Source organism: Netta rufina (genome assembly GCF_964035555.1).
Source record: "Netta rufina genome assembly, chromosome: 1".
NCBI lineage: Eukaryota > Metazoa > Chordata > Aves > Anseriformes > Anatidae > Netta > Netta rufina.
In genome coordinates this window covers 152,883,871-152,903,696 of record NC_140123.1, presented here as the reverse complement: position 1 = coordinate 152,903,696, position 19,826 = coordinate 152,883,871, and the positions used below count along the sequence as shown (strand labels likewise).

General features: G+C 44.1%; 1 protein-coding gene across 1 annotated transcript; it reads left to right on the top strand.

Moving 5' to 3' along the window:
• Positions 1-914: 914 nt before the first annotated feature.
• Positions 915-19,077, top strand: DDX17 (DEAD-box helicase 17). Its single transcript, XM_084301320.1, has 13 exons — positions 915-1,410; positions 5,575-5,725; positions 7,763-7,862; positions 8,008-8,141; positions 8,885-8,950; positions 9,237-9,378; positions 11,282-11,442; positions 11,534-11,706; positions 12,026-12,136; positions 12,632-12,693; positions 13,050-13,109; positions 17,403-17,642; positions 18,321-19,077. The coding sequence occupies exons 1-13, from the start codon at positions 1,367-1,369 to the stop codon at positions 18,842-18,844; spliced, it is 1,968 nt and encodes a 655-aa protein (XP_084157446.1). The 5' UTR covers positions 915-1,366; the 3' UTR covers positions 18,845-19,077.
• The last annotated feature ends 749 nt before the right edge of the window (positions 19,078-19,826 follow it).

Below are 19,826 nucleotides of genomic sequence, written 5' to 3'. Positions count from 1 at the left end.
AGGCCGTACCCATGGGCAGTACGCCCCGCGCCGAGTCCTCCCCGCAGCACACAGGCCCCGCACGTTGCAGGAGGAGGTTCTACAAAATAGCATGGAGAATTTATGAAGTTTATGAAGGTGACATTGTAAGGGCAGTAAAATCGGGAATTGGTTTGCTGCTATAATGTGTATTTGTATGCGTTCAAGTAGCAAGTAAGCTAAATGGATACCAAGTAGTTGCCTCTGAGTAACTATTTATCTCCCAAAAAATTACCTATGCTTAGCCAATCAGGACTAAAAGGCAAATACAGGCCTCCTGACACCGCCTGTGTTAAAAATTTTAAAACTATCCCGAGTGTTACACACAACCCAGTGCTTCCAGCCCCCACGGACCGTGGCCAAGCCGCGATCCCCGGGCCCTGCAGGCCATTTGTAAGGGCAGAAAGCCCACATCATGGCTGCTGCCGCTCCCGCCGCTGTGTACGGTGCCCTGCGGGCGAAACCCGGCCCGAGGGGACCTGCGGGACCCCGAAAAAGCCCCCAGGACTGGGCCGGGTCCCCCGGGCCCCCCGCCGCCATCACCGTCCCCTCAGCCCCGCCGCCCGCCTCCGCGGGGCCGACGGGCGCCGGGCCGTATTCTCCAAGCGCCGCTACGCCGCGCGATTGGCGTAACGCCGCGACCCGCCGCCAACCTTCCGCGCGCAGCCCGCGGAAGAATTTTACGCCAAACGACCGCGCTCTTCCTCCTCTACGTCAGCCGGAGTTACGCAACCTGCGTACGCCGCGCACTTACGTAACGTGCGCCTCGGCCCCGCTTTTCGCTACCCGCTGGAAGGGGTTACGCCATTGACTCCTTGCGTACCTGACTTTGAGGAATAGGAAGAGCGCTGCTCCCCTCCCTCCCCTCCGCGCGCCGGGGCTGTCGGAGTCGACGGGCGCTACGCGGCTTTCGTACCCGCCGCGCCGCCCGGAGAAGCGCGGCGCCGAGCCGCTTCGGGGCGTAGTTGGCTTCCGGGAATAAGCGTAGGCATTTTGCGAGGGCCGCAGTTTGCGCAGCGCCGGGCCGCCCGTAACGTAAGGCGAGCGGGTTGGGGCGGCGGCGGCCATTTTGTGCCGGGAGCCCGGAGGAAGAAGACGCGAGCGTCTCCACACGCCACGGGCCCTGGAGCCGACCGAGAGCCCCGCCGTCCCCTCCGCCGACGTCCAGCGGGTCGCGGACCCCCTGACGAATTCTTCTCCTTTCGTGTCCCACCCGAGAGGCGAGGTGGCGCAGAGCGATTCCTCCGAGACGCAGCCGCCCCTGGCTGGCCCGTCTCCCCGCACCCCCAGCCCCTCGCCGTCGCCACGGCCGGCCTTCCGCTGCCTCTCGCCCACCCCCCCGGGGGCGATGAGGGGCTTCGGGGACCGGGGGCGCGACCGAGACCGCGGCGGGTAAGGGGGGGGGTCGAGGAAGGCCGGGCTGGGGTTTGGGGGGGGGGGGGGGCTGTGGAAGGGGCCCTCAGCGCCGTGTGAGGGGCTGGGGGGGGGGGTTGGGGGGCTGGGGGGGACACGGCACGACCCCGTTGTGGTGTTGGGGGGAGATTTCCCCCTGTTTTTTGTGTTACGAGGGTGGGGGGGTGTTGGAGGGACTGGGAACTTTATTTCTAGCAGCAAGGAGTGGGGGGCTATATATTGTATATTATGTTTTCTATTCTTCACAAGTGCTTGCTTGCAATCAGGCCTCCCTTTTCTGCTTCTTCCCTTTATATATATATATATATATCCATATATATTTATTTTTTTGCCACCCCTGTTCTCCTGCCCCTCTCCTCCCCTCCTGCAAACCCTGAAAGTCCCAGTGGCCCTGGCAAGGGTGGCTGGCCACGCTGCTGCCCTTCTGGCTGTCATTGCATTGCTCCTCCTGGACTTCTTAGAAAGATGGCAGTTGGTGAAAGGTCTCCCCCGGCTGCACTCCCGGGCTTATCGTGAGAGGAAATGAGGTTGAAAGCTGCTGCCGTGCGGGGGACTCGCGTTCTCAGGAGGCCGAGCTCAGTAAACATGGCCCTGGACCACACTTAACGAGCATGACCAAGCTGACGTAGCGATCGAACGGGAGTTGTCTGTCTGGCATGGCTGAGGCCTAGCGCTTGGTACTTCTGAGGCCACTGTTGAAAGGAAGCTGGCGTTGGAAAAGGTTGTTGCAGGCTTAATGTCTTTTTCACCCAAGGATGGCAGTTGAAAAAAAAATAAATAATACTAAGTGCTGTGGGTAGTATAGGGTAAGTACAGCATAGGATGGCGTTATAGTATGTAAATAGTTTGAGGCTTGGTTTTCTTTTTATGTGCTAAAAGTAATAAGGCTTTCATCCCAGGCCATTCCTTAAGAGAAAATTAAACCCTGTTTAGGAGAGTGGCACATTCTGTCCTTCAAATCCCAAGCAGCTAGGCCTCCGTTCGCAAGGATTAACAATAAACATGTCATGTGAGTTTTGTTACCAAATTAGATCTAGTCTGCCATATTAAGAATGAGTCTTATGTTTTTTATTATTATTTTTCCCTTCTCTCCTACTGGGAGATTGAAGAACATTTTGTTTATGTTGAAATCCATTTTAGCGTTTAGTTTCTCTTCATCTGTGGAGAGAGATAGTCGTATTTTCTGCTTTATCTTTACCTCCATATTTCACACTTTGAACTTAAAGATCCTTTTTTTTTTTTCTCCCAACGCAGAGGAGGGTTTTGGTGTTTTTTCACCGTGAGCTTTCCAGCTCAGTGTAACGCAAGGACGTTGCAGTGAATGCTTTGGCAAGTCTGAGATAGTTGAGACCCCCAGCTGTTCTTGGAGTTCAGTGAGCAAGTTTGAGAATGCAGATTTCTATGCAGTTCCCTAAAAAAAAAACAACACACAAAACAAACTCTGTCCAAAGTGTTGTTACGATACTTAGCATGCCTTAAAATGTGTGTAATCCCCTTCTGCATAAAGATTTTGATTATAAATGGTTGCTTCTCTTTTAGATCAGGAGTTTTGCATGAGTAAAAGGAGTGTCTGTGTGCTTCTCTGTCAAGTTTTTGGACATTTGTGTTGAAAATCATGTAATGTATCAGGAAATTGTGTAATGTATCAGGATTCAGCTTGTTACACACATTTATTTAAGGTGTGGAAGTATTTGTAACCACCAACATGCATCATCCCTCATAAAGAACCTCTGTGAAAACTTGGGACCACCCAGCATGCTGTGTTTGGAAGTTTACCACCTTCTCAGTACTGATTCTTTCATTGCCTAACAAATGCAGGCTTTCTGTTTTCTTCCTGCTAGGAACAAGCTGTAGGTGGCTTCTTGGGATGGGAAACCGTCCTGTTTTGCTCTGGAGTGCAATAAACTTGCTCAGTTCTGTCCCAGAAATGGCGGTACAGTAGAGTTAGAGAAGAATATTTTTGGGTCAGCCTGAATTTCCACTTACTGGACAGGAGAGCTGTTGGAAAATCAGTGAAATGATCCCAGATTTAAAGTAGTTTAACTGGAATCGGAATCTAGTTGCTTGTGATGGGAACACGAGGTGTCAGTGGCTGCCAGGTTAGCAGAGGCAGCGTTTCAGGAATGCTGCGGGGCTCCCTTCTTCCAGGTCAGCGTGCAGCCATGTTGTGCGTGAGAACGGAGAACTGAAACTGCACGACTTTCAAGCAGAACGTATTGATTTTTCCCTCTGGATATCTGTGGAGCAAATGCCCACAGTCCGCAGCTGTTTCAGTGTCCAGTCTGTTCTTCCACGTGTTTCCTTCCACAAGGAAACTCTCTCACCCTCTGACCTGCCAGTTGACTTCAGTGAAACTGCCTCTGCCTTTTGTTAGAACAACTCGGAAATGTAAAGAGTTGCCATTTTGACCTCAGGTTAGCATGATCAGCAGCAGAAATCCTTAGTAAATGTGCGTGTTCCCATACGTGATAATTTGTACATTTTTTTGTTACTTTGTCCAAAAGAAAACATAAACACAACTTCAGAAATTAAGCATTTACAGTTTTTGCATGTGACAAAAAATGCTGACATACAGGTTCTCGTAAAAATATGATCAGAAAATAAAGGGTATTTATACAGGAGAGAGGAGGCTTAATGAAGCAGTTTCATCAAGACAAGCATTTTAGAATTTACTTCCCAGGTTTTAAATTATATCTGCCACACTTAGTTTTTCCAACAGCATAACCCCTTGTTCCTGTTAATACACTTTGAGTTCCGCTTTTTTGGTCTCTCAGTCTCTGTCACTTGTAATTTCCATTGGGAAGCAATTTAAAGAGCAGATGTAGCTAATGTCTGAACAGAGAGCCTTGTAATTAGGGTAACGCAAAAATTTCCTTCAAATCTATTTTAGTTTTTATCAAGCCCTTCTCTCCTCGAGTTACAGTATGAAAACTGCTTGGGGATTTTTGTTGCGTTCGGTTTGTTTCATTAACTGTTTTTATTTACTAGCAGACTGCTTGCATAAAGTGCAGACGTTGTGGATTTGTTCTCTAAAAGCAGGCGCTTCTCATGAATTCATGTTCTGTGAAAAGCTGTAGCTTTATTAACCAGAATTTGCATTAGGACAAAATTTGATCTGATAGCTGTTGGAAAAGTGCCTCCTGCTGTGTTTGTATGATATGAATGAAAGAATTATAACTAGCTGGCGGAATTGTAAAATACAGAATCATTGATAATGTTTTTGATAATTAAAATATTTATACTACCCAGTTTTCAGTTATTCTTAACTCTTACCAGAAGCTCATGTTTCATCCAGTGCATCCATGAGTTATGACAGTTCTTTCCCTTCTTCAGAGTATTAAAATAACTGGGTGAATAAAATTGAGGTGAGAGGGAGAACAGTAATTTCTAAGTGGCTGTTAGGAAATTTTAAGCAGAGTTAAGCATTTTTATTATTATTATTTTTTTTTACTCTCTTGAATCTTTATCAGAAGTGTTTGAAAAGGGATAAAATTTCTCCTGGGTGCTTTTATGTATTTTTCTTCTGCTACTCTTTCTTTTTTTGAAAACAAAAGCTTTATTGCTTTGGTTCCAGCATTATGCATAGTCTTCCAAGCTTGGGTGGACTTGTTTACTTTCTGTCTTGACTTGTTTTTTATTTGAGGCACACTGCTTGATAAGAAAGGAGAGAGGACACAGGGAGAAGGTGAAATAGCTATTTTTGTGCGAAAATTAGCCTTGAGATACAAGGAACTTGTGATTAGAGATTTTTCCCACCCCTTGCATCTATCCTGTTTTATTTATGCTCTCAGCTTCGATACAAAATAATTGCTGTAGCTGTACCAGCAGCTTTGTCCCAGGAGAGGGAACCAAGAGACAGAAGCTTGGTGACAGAAGCTTTAAGGCAGTGACTTTAAAAAAAAAAAAAAAAAAAAAAAAAATGGCTGTACTGGAAGCAACCTCTAGGATGGGTTTGGATTAGAATGGACTTTGGGCAGGTGAATGTTACAAATATTACCATAGCAATTTTCTTGGAGGGGGTGAATTTTGGTAGAATATTATGCTCATGTGTCAACCTGGGGTGTGGGAGGAGTGTAAAATGCTTAAGAAACATTCAAATTCCAGACTAATTACATTGTTTATAATTAACGTTGACATTTGCAGCTTTGGAGCAAGTCGTGGAGGTCCTCTTCCTCCAAAGAAATTTGGTAATCCGGGGGAACGCTTACGTAAGAGAAAATGGGATTTGAACGAACTACCCAAGTTTGAGAAGAATTTTTATGTGGAACATCCAGAAGTGGCCAGGCTTACTCCCGTAAGTCATTAGGTTCTTTCTGTTTCATTTTTACGTACAGCAAAATGTCACAAGTGGAAAATCATGTCCTAGGATGTCTGGGACAGCGTGTAATAGAACTGTCTTTGTTGAGTTTGTTTGGTGTGCGTGTACTATGCTGGATAGCAGAGTCATTGTAACATCAGCAAACACGATGCTTCTGCTTTCAGCTGTCTTTACGCAAGTTTTTTTTACATTTGATCATTTGTAATGCATCATCGTAATGCTGCTGTGGTCTAGTTATTTGAAATTAACCAACAAGAATGTCACGCTTCGTCACTGAGGATTCAGACTGGAGAACTTAAAAGCTGTAATACTGGTGAGGCCCTGGAAGAACCTAAAATAAAGAACAGAGTGGCATAAACAGTTGAGAAACATTTGGAAGGCCTACGGTTTTGTAATAATAATTCAGGCTGAAAAACCAGAACCTTGGGACACAGCTCATCTAATCCTCAGCCCCACAGCAGAGCAGGTTGCTCAGCACCTTGCTCTATCTTTGGATATCCCTCAGGGTGGTGAGAGTCTGAACCCTGTCTGGGTGGCTGTCCCAGGTTTTAATGCTTCTCATGGTGTTTTTTTCTACTGATAACTAATTGGAATTTCAAGAGTCTGACTCCATCTCTGTAACACCCATCAGGTAGTTGAGGATAGCTGTTAGATTCCCTCGTTAGTCCTCTTTTTCCCAAGCTGCACGACTGGTGCTCCCAGTCTTTGCACAGCCTGTACCTTGGCCTCTAGCTTTCCCTGCTGTAATTGGACACGCCTGGTTAAACAACGTCCTTCATGCACTGGGGGCTCAGAGCTGGACACAGCACTCTGCATTTATAGATCATCTCCCCTTCCTACCCAGCTAGTCTAGTTTTTTTCCTCCTCTTTCATGTCTTCTTATATTTAGAAACTAACAGGTTTTATTCTTAATGCAAGGGAACTTGAAGAAAACAAAACGTTTTCTTATCCAATTGCACATACTTACAAATCTTCAAGTCACATATTCATGGCAAGATTTTATGGCATAAAGGAGGCAGTGGCTGTTCAGAGACAGCAACTTGAGCTACTGAACCAGTTAGCTTTAGGTGCTGTGTTTGCTTTAGCCAGCTAAAAGTAAAAGGATTTTCACATTATTCTTATTTTTTTTTTAATATATATAGTTTTAGTTTTAAACTTTTGTTTGAACTCTAAATTTTTCATAAACAGTAAATTTACTGCTTTGGATAAAGTGCATTTTTCTATTGATTTTTGGTGAGTGTTAGAATAAGGTAACGAATTGTGGAAGCAAGTTGCTGAGTGCTTTTGGGCTTGTAATATAACATAGGAAAAAAACAACAACAAAGCATCACACTTTTCCTAATCCTAAAACTGTTCTTATGTGGATACGTGTTTTAGAAACAGTAGTAAATATTGTGGGGCCTTAGCATTCCGTCACAATGTTGTTTGAGCTGCTTTCATGCAGAAAAGAAATGCTGCTTAAAACAAGGTTCTAAGTGATATTTCTGAGTTGCGGGCTGTGCAGCAAGAGCAACGTACTTAGCCACTCCTGGAATATTTTAATGGAAGGAGCAGGACTGCCCTGCTTTCTGCTTGTTTGTTGTGTATTAGGGCCTATCTAATTTGTTTAGTTCTCAGCACTGTCACACAAAATTTATTTAATCTGTTCCTCTGCCTCTGTTCACTTTTGAAGCTCTTGATAAGTTCTGGCTTCTGGAAGATGGGTAAAAGCTTTTAAAAGATAATATTAATGCACTTTTCATTAAAAAGACTGCTTGGAAGGAAACAGGCATCAGTTCCTTTAGGCTGCACAGAGAACTCCCAACTTTTTGCGTGCTGGAGAACCTACGTGAATCTCGGGGTAAAATCCTTAGGAGAGCTATCCTTCTTAGATCTTCTTGTCCATCTGATCTGCCAAACTAAACTGTTAGTAAGAGGCGTTAAGTCAAATAATAGATGCGTGCACTGTAAGTCTCTGCTGATGCTCAGCATTTCTTTGTTTGTTTTTTTGTTTTTTTTTTTCCATGTCAATAGTATGAAGTTGAAGAACTGAGAAGGAAGAAAGAGATAACAATTCGAGGAATGGAGGGCTGCCCCAAGCCTGTGTTTGCCTTCCACCAGTGTAGCTTTCCCCGTAAGTATTCTACCATTCTTTAAGAAAATGTGGATTATTCAACGGCAGCAAGTGTTAAGGCCTGTTTCATTTCCAAAAGGTCTTCTGAAGTTGCATATAACCTCAGTTGGCCTTCAAGAATTTGTTTCCTTTCTTAAATCCTTAGAGTACGTGATGGATGCCTTGATGGACCAGAATTTCACAGAACCCACTCCAATTCAGTGCCAAGGTTTTCCACTCGCTCTCAGTGGTCGCGATATGGTGGGCATTGCGCAGACTGGCTCCGGGAAGACACTAGCGGTGCGTATTCTCCTCGTCTATGTGTTATTTCTTTCCACAGTTGCCTTCTGGAAATTATCCTTGGCTGCTTGTTACTAGTTTTTCATCTTGACAGTACTACAAGCATAGAGTGAGGTGATGACATGTTTTTAAAGCTTTCTTTGTTGCATCATGGGTGAGAATTAAGCCTCAACCCATCCAGCCTGTCTTATCCACAGGCATGTGTTTTGCATGTCTCTCTGATGCTTAGCCTCTTCTCTTTGGTCCATGCTTATGTTGCAGTTTAATAACTAGTATGTGCCTATTTGTTTTGTTAACTATACAAGTTAAAATAAAGGATGGTTGAGTCTTCATTAAGGCATTAATTTTATCTGCAGCAGTCAAGAAGCAATTCTATGCTTTATGAAAAGCACTGTTCAGAGCAAAGGTTGCTCAATTCTACTAATGTAGGCTCCAAATTTTAAATGAGCTTTCTCTTCAGAGGTGCTAAGCACCTCTGTTTTTTACTCTTGCCAGAAGCAGTTATGGTTGTTCAGCAGCTCTGCAAATCATTTCTTCTGTTGGGTAAATGCAAATACCTGGTTTTGCAAAATCCTGATCTTAATATAGCTGAGGTTTCTGCCTATCTTTGGAACATTACGTACTGGATTCTGAAGGCCTGTTAGGCTAAGTGGGCTCCTGCTGTGGTCCAGCTGTCATGGCAGGTGGTCACTGGCATTGAATATTGAAGTCCTGTGTCTTGACTTAGAATTCTTCTGTTTCAGTACTTGTTGCCTGCGATCGTTCACATCAACCACCAGCCATATTTGGAGAGAGGGGATGGCCCAATTGTAAGTGCTTGTCAATTCTCTTCCTTTCTATGTGTGGCACCATTAATGAGATGTGCTTTATTTAATTGGTGTATCAGAGTAGTAAGTAGAGAGTGTTTACAATCACAATGTGAACATCCCACTCATTAGTTGAAATTTGTGCAATTGCTGACATAATCTTAACGATATTTAAATGTTTTAGCGAATAGAGAGCAGATGGTCTGGCTTTGCTTATGGTATTTGAGCAGAGCCCTGAAGTTAGGGATGTGTGTACAGCTTGGCTAACCTGAATCGATTCCTTCTGCAGTGCTTGGTTCTAGCACCGACCAGGGAGTTGGCCCAGCAGGTGCAGCAAGTGGCTGATGATTATGGCAAATGTTCAAGGCTGAAGAGTACCTGCATATATGGAGGAGCACCCAAAGGTCCCCAGATCAGAGATCTAGAAAGAGGTAATTTAACTGAGATCTTTAAAATGGGGGTCTGCAAGATTCTGTAGGAGATGGTGTTGCAAAATATCAGTAACCTTGAAAGTAATCTTAATTCTGTTTGGAGAGGTGAGTGGCTATCTCTTTTTCCAGTTAAAATGGTAGTGCATATAATAATTTTCTTCTCTGTTGTATAATGACTTACTCGGATATTAGATCTCCTTCCATTTTCTGAACTTTCCACTCATGAAGGTCAACAGGACTTAGGAAGGGGGAGGGGAAGCAACCTGTCAGAAAGGACAGATTATTTTGAGAAGGTGCAGTAGCAGCAAGATTAAGGAATGATTTTTTCTTAAGCCAGATCAAGTTTTCCACCTAAGTTTGTTCAAATACTAAAGTGTAATTTCTGAATTCATAGAAACTTCTTTAGACAGTGGTTTGTTTGTTTGTTTTTCCTGGTACTTCCTTGTTCTTAAGGACTAGGCTCTCTTTCTGGTCATGTTGCCCCATGGGGTTAATTTAAACAAAATTTATCACTGTGGCTTGAAGAGCTGCTCTTGAACACTTCAATAATGGGATGAAGTCATGTAGCAGAAGGCTGTGGGATAGATCTGATCAAAAAAATGGTAGTGCATCCAATAAAAAAATAGCATTTTCAATGGTGGAGACGATGTTACATGAAGAGACCATGGGAGGATCAATGTGGTGGGTTTTTTTACACCTTCCTGGAGTGCTGTACAATAGACATTCTCCCACATATGGTGAAAACCTTTTGGTTAGAGGACGTGGACAGATTCCATGCTTGCAGTCCTTTTTTCAGTCCTTTTAGGTGTTTCTGTCTTTGGATGGTTGCTTAGTGCTTGCTGCAACAAAAATTCTTGAGTACGTAGAGATGAAAAATCATATTTTTTTGTCAGTTGTGGTTTTCCGGGTATTTACTGAATTTATTTTGGAGGAGTACCTCACTGACAACAGAGTGCAGTTTTTTCAGTCTCTCTGGAAGACCAGCGACTCTGTTAGAAATCTAATTCTTGCGTGAGCTTTATAGAAACTGAAAGTATGTCCAGCTTCATCAGCTCTGAGGAGTCCAAGCTGACACAGACATAACGATCTGGGCTGTTGCAAAATGCTCTGCATCTGGAAGTGAAGTATCAGCAAAGCTATTTTTAATTTTTTTCACCTCATTGTTTCTCTAAGCATAACTTCTGTGATTGTTTCTATGACACTTAAGGATACACCTTTAAGATTTGGAGATTGGTGGAAATCAGTCCCTTCTTGTAAAAAAAAAAAAAAAAAAAAAAAGTATAATTTGTCATACCTGATACTAGCTTAAGAATAGCTGAGTTCTGTTTTTACACTAAGGTACAGGCTGGATGGTTCTGTCATGCTTAGGGCATAATTATTCAGTATTAAAGGCTATGGTTTGGTTTTACATACCTTTTTTAAAAAAAAAAAAAAAAAAAAAAAAGGAAGAAGTGGAACTAATTTGACCTGTACAGCAAGAAGAGCACTTCATGTTTGTTTAACGTGTAGAGTTTAGCTGCAGTTCAGTTCTATTTTTACTGGAGAGCTCTCCAGGCTGTGTAATTCTGGCTGAAGGTAGGTCAGGGTTGAGTAGAAGCTTATTTCAGTTTTGATTTTTGGGCAGCGCTTTGCAGGTGTGTTCTGACAGTAGGCTTTTAGCTTCTGCACTGCATTTATTATTCTAATGGCACTGTAACAGTAATTTCAGAATGGAAAAAAAAAATGAATTATTAAAAGAAACTAGGGCTTCTACTGAAATGACTCAATCTTGGGTATGGATGAGGGTGGTGCTTTTTCATTTTATTTAAACAATTTTGCTCTGGAAGGTGATTCATTCCGACTAAAAATACCAATTGACATTCAAATGAAGAGCCTCATTCTTTTTCCTCCTTCTGTTTTGAAGGTGTGGAGATCTGCATTGCTACACCGGGTCGCTTGATTGACTTCCTTGAGGCAGGAAAGACCAACCTGCGTCGGTGTACCTACCTTGTGCTGGATGAAGCGGACAGAATGCTGGACATGGGATTTGAACCCCAAATTCGTAAAATTGTTGACCAGATCAGGGTACGTGAACCTTGTTGAAGGACAGCCTCCCTCGGTTTCCCATCCAAAGCCCACTACCTTAAATAAATCTTTTTTTTCCCCTTTTTCATAGCCTGACAGACAGACTCTGATGTGGAGTGCCACCTGGCCAAAAGAAGTGCGCCAGCTTGCCGAGGACTTCCTACAGGACTACGTTCAGATCAATGTGGGGAATTTGGAGCTGAGTGCCAACCACAATATCCTGCAGATAGTGGATGTATGCATGGAAAGCGAGAAAGACCATAAGTACGTTGACTTGCCTACCATTTCAGGTTTTTTAGCTGCACTTGAAAACCTACATTGTTTTCTAAGCCAAATGTGAATTCTGAATAGTGGAGTTCTTTGTGGTATTATTTAACCTTTTGAATGTTACCAAACAAGTCCTGTAATTATCCAGTCTGTTGCATATATTCTCACCGTACCATTGTACAGAAGAGCTAAATTCTGCGTGCTGAATTCTGGCTTTGTTGACGTGGATGTGTATTATACGTTTTCTTAAACTGAGACAGCATTCCTGTATTCCTGTATATGTGGATATCTACACTAGCTCTCCTTTCTATTTTAGGCTGATACAATTGATGGAAGAAATCATGGCAGAGAAGGAGAATAAAACCATCATCTTTGTGGAGACAAAGAGGCGATGTGATGATCTCACTCGAAGGATGCGCAGAGATGGGTGATTAGCCTCCCCCTACCCTTTGCTGCTAGTGGGAAACAGAAACTGTAATAAAAGCAGTGAGGTCTGAATGTTCGCGGTGCTATAGTTAGGAACAACCTGTCACTTCGGTTCTTTCTTTCAATTCAGTTTGGCTGAATTCAGCCTTAATTTCCTAGAAGGTTCCAATCCATCAAAGCCTTAGTGCAAGAGAGAATATTTGTAAACCGTGCAGCTTTCAGTATGTAAGAATACTGACATAATGAAGTGACAAATTATTAATTTCACAAACATGGTTGGGCTTAGATGGCTGCTATATAATCAGTGGGTTTAATGTGCAAGAAACAAAATTGTATGCACAGTAGGTAGATGAAGGCCAGAGGAGGGGGCAGGGCATTAAAACACTTGAGAAATGCACATTTTTTTCAGCCTTTTTACTGAAATGTCAATAAAGCTTCCTGTTGCCTTTAATATATGTACTTTCTGTCTATACTAATGTGCATCTCTGTTTGGCAGTTGGCCAGCTATGTGTATCCATGGAGACAAGAGTCAGCCGGAAAGAGATTGGGTGCTTAATGGTGAGTCCGTCGCTGAGGGGAGGATAACTCGGGCTGCTGTACGTAATTCAGATGTGCTGTTCTTAGGCTTCCTTTTGTCTCTATGACCAAGAGATGCTTTTCGAAGGCCTTTTGCCTTTGTGCTGTTAATTTCAGCGCTTGTATTTTTATTTTTTTTAATTCAAAAATGGAATGGGGTGATTGCTTAACACAGAGAGCTGGATTTTGAAAACTAGTTGACACCTTATATCCTGACTTGCTGGGGTTTATGAAGTTATCTTGCCTAGATTCTGGAAAATGAACATTTAGTGTAAATCAAGTTCAGGTAACTTTATCTTTTTAAAAAATCTTACTTCATAGCATGCTTTGTTTTACAGAGTTTCGTTCTGGAAAGGCTCCTATCCTCATTGCTACCGACGTTGCATCTCGTGGGCTAGGTTTGTACACATAGACCACTCTTGCCTACTGCTGCATATTTTTCTTCTTTGGACTGAAATATGTTTTCTTTTTTTAAAAAAAAAAAAAAAAAATTCAAAGCGTGATTTTCCCCCACATGTGAAATACGTTTTTTAACATTAATCTTTTTTTTTTCTTTCATATTCAAAGTCTCTTCCTGCTCCTAATGAACAGGCTTTGGTCTGCAGCAAGGCCTAGGCATGACTAATCGATCGCCAAGAGGGAGAAGAGACGTCCAATTATGCAACCCAACCCTTCCACCACACTCACTTCTTCCCCAGATCCAGCTTTTGTTGCTGGATGGTAGGGATGGATTGCTCTGTTCAGAGCCTGTCAGATAAAGCCCAAGTAGGACGTTGTGGGAGAGCATTTCAACGGCAAATAGCTAATATTCTCCCTGCATAATCCCCCCCCCCCCAGATTTGAACATACAAACCCCAGCATACACGCATGTTTACCCCGCAGATGTATTCACATCTGAGAAAGCACTGCTCCAGATTTTTGCTCTTGACACGTAACTTCCCTCCTCTGTGCTCCTTCTAGGCAGGACCACTGAGATCATATATGGCCACTAACGTAGCGCTACCCAAATGTGTAACTGAATCGAAATTGTGCCGCTCTGTTCTTGGTGGCTTGAAAATGATCTGTCTGGATGCATCAGTTGTGCCCCCTTTTTAAATAAGCATATTTGTGTGGTGAAACACTGCGTGCTAAGCGCAGTCCCTGTACCTCTGCCCACTCGTAGAAGAGGAGGATGACTTCTGAGGTGCTCTTAGCTTAATGACGAGCACTGGATATTCCACCCTCCCCGAGTTTGGTAGAAGATAAAAATCCCTTGGGGGTCAGTGTCTTGTTACGGTAAACTTCAGACAAAATTACTGCAAGTCATTGCAGATAAGCTCAGAAAAATCTCTGGTTTATTAAAAAATCCCAGTTATCTGAGCTCTGTTTTTCCATATGCTGAAAGGGTGGCTGTGCTGTGCATCATATGGTCACTTTAACACAGGCAGACCATTACTAGATTTGGCAGCCTTTGTTCACACAACCTGCACCCCTACTTCCCCGCCCCCCTCCACTCCCCCCCCCCCAAAAAAAAAAACCACATCCAACACTTCCTCAGAGAGGTGATTATCTGGACTTCAGTCTCTGCCCTCTAGGGTCATGTCTGGACCTGTGCAGTTAGTACTTGGGCCTGTTGGGAGAAGGGACTGAGGCCTGAAACCAGTTTGTATGAAAGAGAGCTGCTTTCTCTAGCAGCGTTTTTTAAACAGGCTTGCTATGTGCTGGTAGCTTCTTTGTGCATCTTGCCTAGACATTTAAAACAGCTTCACTCCCCTCCAAAAAAACACTCCCCCAAAACTACTCAATTGGATAACACTTCAGAAAACAGTCTCCCCACTTCCCATCCTCCACCTCGCCTGAGCTGTGGGGGGAAGGTACCAGAGTCTGTTTCTTGTTACTGAACAACATCTCTGCTTGTTTTGGGGCCCTGAGTTTGCTGCTTCTTAAAATAAGTCACTTAACTAGCAAACTTCTGGACGACTTCCTCCAAGATCCTGGAAAGTGAAGGCTTCTACCTAAATAACATAAAACAGGGGCGCGCGCCTTTTGGCTGAGTCACCAGGGCTTTCCCTCTTCCTAATGGAACATTGGTTTCAAAAAAGCTTCTTCCAGGTAAGTTCTGAGTCCCATAATGACTTCTTTGTGATGATTCCCTGGAGTGAGGTCCTCTCTCTGCACTGATTATTTTTTTTATTTATTTTTTTTGTTCAGTCTATTAAACTAAAAACATTGAATTTGTTTTGTTTTGTTTTCTTTAACAGAAACTTTGATATCAGCTACAGATCATTCTCAGTGCAGGGGTGGGGGCACATCTACATTGATGGTTGAAACAGCTCTCTAGACTAGCGTGTCTGCTAGTTTTTGTCCCTTCTGATTAATATTCGGAGACTGTCTGTGCCGTAGGGTATTCTGATGGTCTGACAAAGGGCATGTTTCCCAAGTAGCTGTCAGAAATGCTCGACAGCTTCAATTCTAGATCCTGCCACGTTATCTTCTAAAAGCGCAGGAAGATTGTGAGCGTGCACGAGCGCTCTGGAGCATGCTAGGCTGGAGGAGCCGAGTCTTGCACTTGCTCGGGTCTCTCTTCAGCCAGCTGCGTGCTCTCCCAGGATCACTTTCTAGTCGGGAAACCACCCTTCCATTTTTCCTCTTCCTGCCTTCCCATTCTTCCCAGTCCTCCCCAGTCAAGTCAGCGCTGTCCGCATCGGTAGCTGTGCTTCCCTGCGCTTCCTGCCAGGAAAGCACGCCCTTGTATCCCCTGTGCTAATGCAAGTTGCTTTGCTACTGATGGATGTGCAGAATGGGACTGACTGAGGCTCCTGGAGCCTGCAACCTGTCAGAGTAGTTACGCCCTGGCTGGGAAGATGCAATCTGTCATATGTACTCCTCTCTTTATTTCGCTTTCCCCTTTTAAAAAAAAAACAAAAAAACAAAACCTGTTGCATCAAGGACCCTAGCTGGAGACTCGCGCAGCCCCCTGTGAAACCTGCCTTCTCACTCCCTTTTTTTGGTGTGATTCAGGACTTTGGAGTCAGCAAAGACTGAGGAGCCCCCCCCTTTGCTGTAATAAGAAACAGACATAAAGTCCCCCCTCTTGCCACCACAACCGTCTCGTTTTTATTTTTCCTACGCCCCCCTTTGAAATTGATGCAGTCTGGGCAATAGATGCAGTCTGACCCCTTGGACGTAATTTTTGTACCTGCATTTTTTTGACAAATGCCCCTAAGAGCCCCAAATCGGGGACAAAAAGCGTTGGAGGACCTGAAACCTTTACCTGAACCCAGGTTCTCCGGCGCTTCCCAACCAAATGGGGCTACAGAGAAGCGTCTAAGCCAGTTCACAGAGTGAGCGTGTGTGGGGACTTCTCGCTGCCACGGACCCTTGATGCATGCTCCCCGCGCTCCAGTGGTCCCGTGTCAGAGGGCGGAGTTTTCGAAAGGAGGCCGCCAAAAATAAAAGGCAAAGAGACGGGATCGGCTGCAGCGGTTTCCCACAGGAGGAGGGAGTGTGCATCGGTCTGGTAACAAACAGAGAATGTTTCTCTCTTTAAAAAAAAAAAAAAAAAAAAAAAAAGGAAAAAAAAAAAAAGGAAAGGAAATCACAAAAAAAATCTGTGTTTTATCTTGGATATTTTCATAATATTCATCTTAAAACACAGATTTTTTTTTTATGAGCTGTTAGGTGACTTACTGTAATGCCATGCTTTATTTTTTTAAAAAACATTCTATACCGTAGCAAATAGGTGCTTTTGGTACTTCAAATGCTTTCACTGAAGCGTTACACTAACATTTACTTGGTTTCTGTCTCATGAGTTTCTGAAGTCTCACTGGAAGGTGAGCAGTTCTGATCTCTGAAATTCTCATATTATTTTACAGCACGTTAGCAACTTTGGTCACTTTATTTCCTGCTTCCATTTGACACGGGAAGTAGGGAATCGTAAACAGAAAGCAGGATGGCCCAAATTACAAAAGCTGCTGAGAACTGGACAGAACAGTACGGTGAAATGTTAGTGTAATGCATTCTCGTAACTATGAAGCTAAGTTAAGGTATTCTAGGTATGATCTGAACAGTTTGTAATGAGTTTTAATGAGCTGAATGATAGTAGTGAGATTGGAGTGTCTTAAACTTCAGGCTAGGAGAGGTAGATCACTGTATTTTAGGATTGTAAATGATTTTTACTTGCGTTTTATTTCATGTTGCTAAGTGGAAGGTAAGTGATCTCATTACTGTTATTATTTGTTAGACTTCTCCCAACAGAGTAAAAGCTTTACCGTGGCAGTCCTACCCTTCCTCCACCCCAGTTTGCTGTGGCTGATGGTGTCGTTTTCACCATCGAGATTGTGTTTTGGAGAAAAAAAAAAATAAGTACAAAACTCATTTAACTCATTGAAAAACATCAATGGAGTACAGAGAAATGCATTCCGGGGAGGATGAATTTGAGTGCAGGGAAAAACTGCTTTAAAACCACCACTCTTTTTCAGGACACTGATCTTTGTGCCTGATGATTGTAAACCGGAGTCTTCTACTCTTTTGGGATGAGTCTGTCTTGTATCTGTTCCATGCAGTTACTAACTTTGTGATGTGTTTTTTTTTTTTCTTATTACTGTCACCTGCATTCGTGCTCCCCACCTTTCGTTGGCACGTCCTCTCTTCTTCTCCCCTTTCCTCAACCCCACCCTCTCACTGTGCTTGGCGCCTGGGCACTTCACAAGACGTGGAAGATGTAAAATTTGTGATAAACTACGACTATCCGAACAGCTCTGAAGATTACGTGCACCGTATTGGCCGCACCGCGCGCAGTACCAACAAAGGTACCGCGTACACGTTCTTCACCCCAGGAAACCTGAAACAAGCCAGGGAGCTTATCAAAGTGTTGGAAGAAGCCAATCAAGCCATCAATCCAAAGCTGATGCAGCTTGTGGACCACAGAGGAGGAGGAGGTGGTGGTGGAGGTAAAGGCACATGGGGAAAGGGCTACGTAGGGAATAGCTTCTCTGTTTTGAGGGAGGGAAGATGAAAAGAGGGTAAGGAAATAGTAAGTACGAGTTTAAGGCGAGACAGGTTAACGATAGTTTTGTACCTAAGACCTCAAGGTGTTCAGGAATCTCAGTATTTCTCTCCAACAAAGCGGTAGTCCACCATTAAAACTTAGTTGGAGATTTTTTTTTCTTTTTTTCTCCTGCTGAGGTCCTCACACAACTAATTTTGCTTGAATTAATTCCTCGCACCTCCTACCTAAACACAGGTTAACGGGATGCCTGTGCATACGCATGCAAAATAGAAACCAGTGAAGGGAAATTCTGACTGAACCTTCAGGGACTGAGACTACTTTTCCTCCCTCCCCCTGAAGGAATAATCAGTTTAATTACCTTTCCGAGTTAGTCCTGAGTTTCTTCTGTTTCCTTTGGCTCTGGGTGCACGCATTAAGAAAACTTTCTGAGCTTCGCCTCTGCGCCTTGAACGAAACGCAGGGATGAATGCAGACACGCAGGGAAATTACAGCCAAAACAACTTGCTCCTCGTGGGCAGCGTTGTGGCTGTAGAAGGGAGGGGAAGGGTGGCGTGATTACCAGAGGTCGTTGTTTTAAGACGTGTTCACGGTACTAAATCTTAACCGTATCCATCGCCAGGAGGCCGTTCTCGTTACCGAACGAGCAGTTCAGTAAACAACCCTAACCTGATGTACCAGGAAGAGTGTGACAGGAGGCTCCGGGGAGTGAAAGAGGGCCGGAGAGACTCAGGTGGCTTCAGAGACCGTGAGCGTGGTGACAGTTATGCCAACGGAGCCAACAAGACCTATGGCAGTGCCTACGGGAGCCCAAATTCCGCTTTTGGGGCAGCACAGAGCCAGTATGGTTACACTCAAGGGAGCTATGGAGCAGCTGCCTATGGCACGAGTGGCTATGGCACTGCAGAGTACAGTGCTAGTGGCTATGGTGCCAGCACCACAGCTGCCACCGCTGGGAGAACCTCACAGAGCACTACCCAACAGCAGTATGCAGGGATGGTGGGGCGCTCGGGCCAGCAGCCACAGCCGCTCATGTCACAACAGTTTCCTCAGCCCCCTGCCACTAACGTGATGGGCTATATGGGACAGACTGCCACCTACCAGTACCCGCCCCCTCCCCCGCCCCCGCCCCCCTCACGCAAATGAGACCACTCTCGCCTGCTGGTGACCAGTGTAGACCTCTTGCATTTAAAGGAACCTTTTCTTTCTCTTCTTTCCCATTGTGGTGTCTCTCTCTCATGCAGGTTAGGCTTAGAATTCACCATCCAGATCCCTTGAGCCCATCAAAAATGGCCCCCAGTCCACATTACTGACCCTGTCCTTTTTTTTTTTTCCCTTTTTTTTTTTTTTTTTTTAAGAGATATATATAGTTGACTGGAAAATTTATTATTTTTTGTCTTGCATGTTGAGGAAATTGGAAATTTTATTTTCTCTAAAAAGAAATGGGTATAAGGCAGATAGGTCCCAGCTCGATCATCTTGGTGTCTAAGGTTTGTGTGAATCCTTGCTTTGAGGGGAGGAAGTTTCTATTCTGTAATGCGTTAACTTAATTTCAGGAAGTATCCAGAGAGGTGGGGAACTTTGGGGAGCCAAAATGCAGTTCATTTAACATGATAAATGCAAGGGAGCAATGCTCACTTTTCCTAATCTTTAATTTTTATTTTTTAATAGCTCACTATCGTTGCTTGTAATCTATCATAGGTAACTTTCTATAGGAAAACTCTGCTCGTTTGTCTCGGTGGGGCGGTGTTCTGAGTAATGACCCACGCAGGTTGTTGGCATTTCCTGCAGCTCTGGAAGCAGCAGTCCCACCTCCTGGGACCTGTAGCAGGGAAGTTGGGATTAAAACCCCGCTGTTGGTGACCAAACCTGTCATGGATTCAGTACCTGGAAGCTAGATACAGGCGCTGTAGGTGCTGCTGCTGCTGTAGTGTTTGGCCAAATAAGTTCTTGCCCTACGATCATTAAACTGCAGCACTGTAAATGCATGCAACCTCGTTACTCCAGCTCGTTTCTGCTCTCAAGTTCCTATTGTTGGGTTTATTGAGAGGAGTCTTATTTGAGAGCCCAGAAATGAAACCGAACGGAGATCCTGAACAGCAGATCTCGTTTGTCCTGAACAAACTGC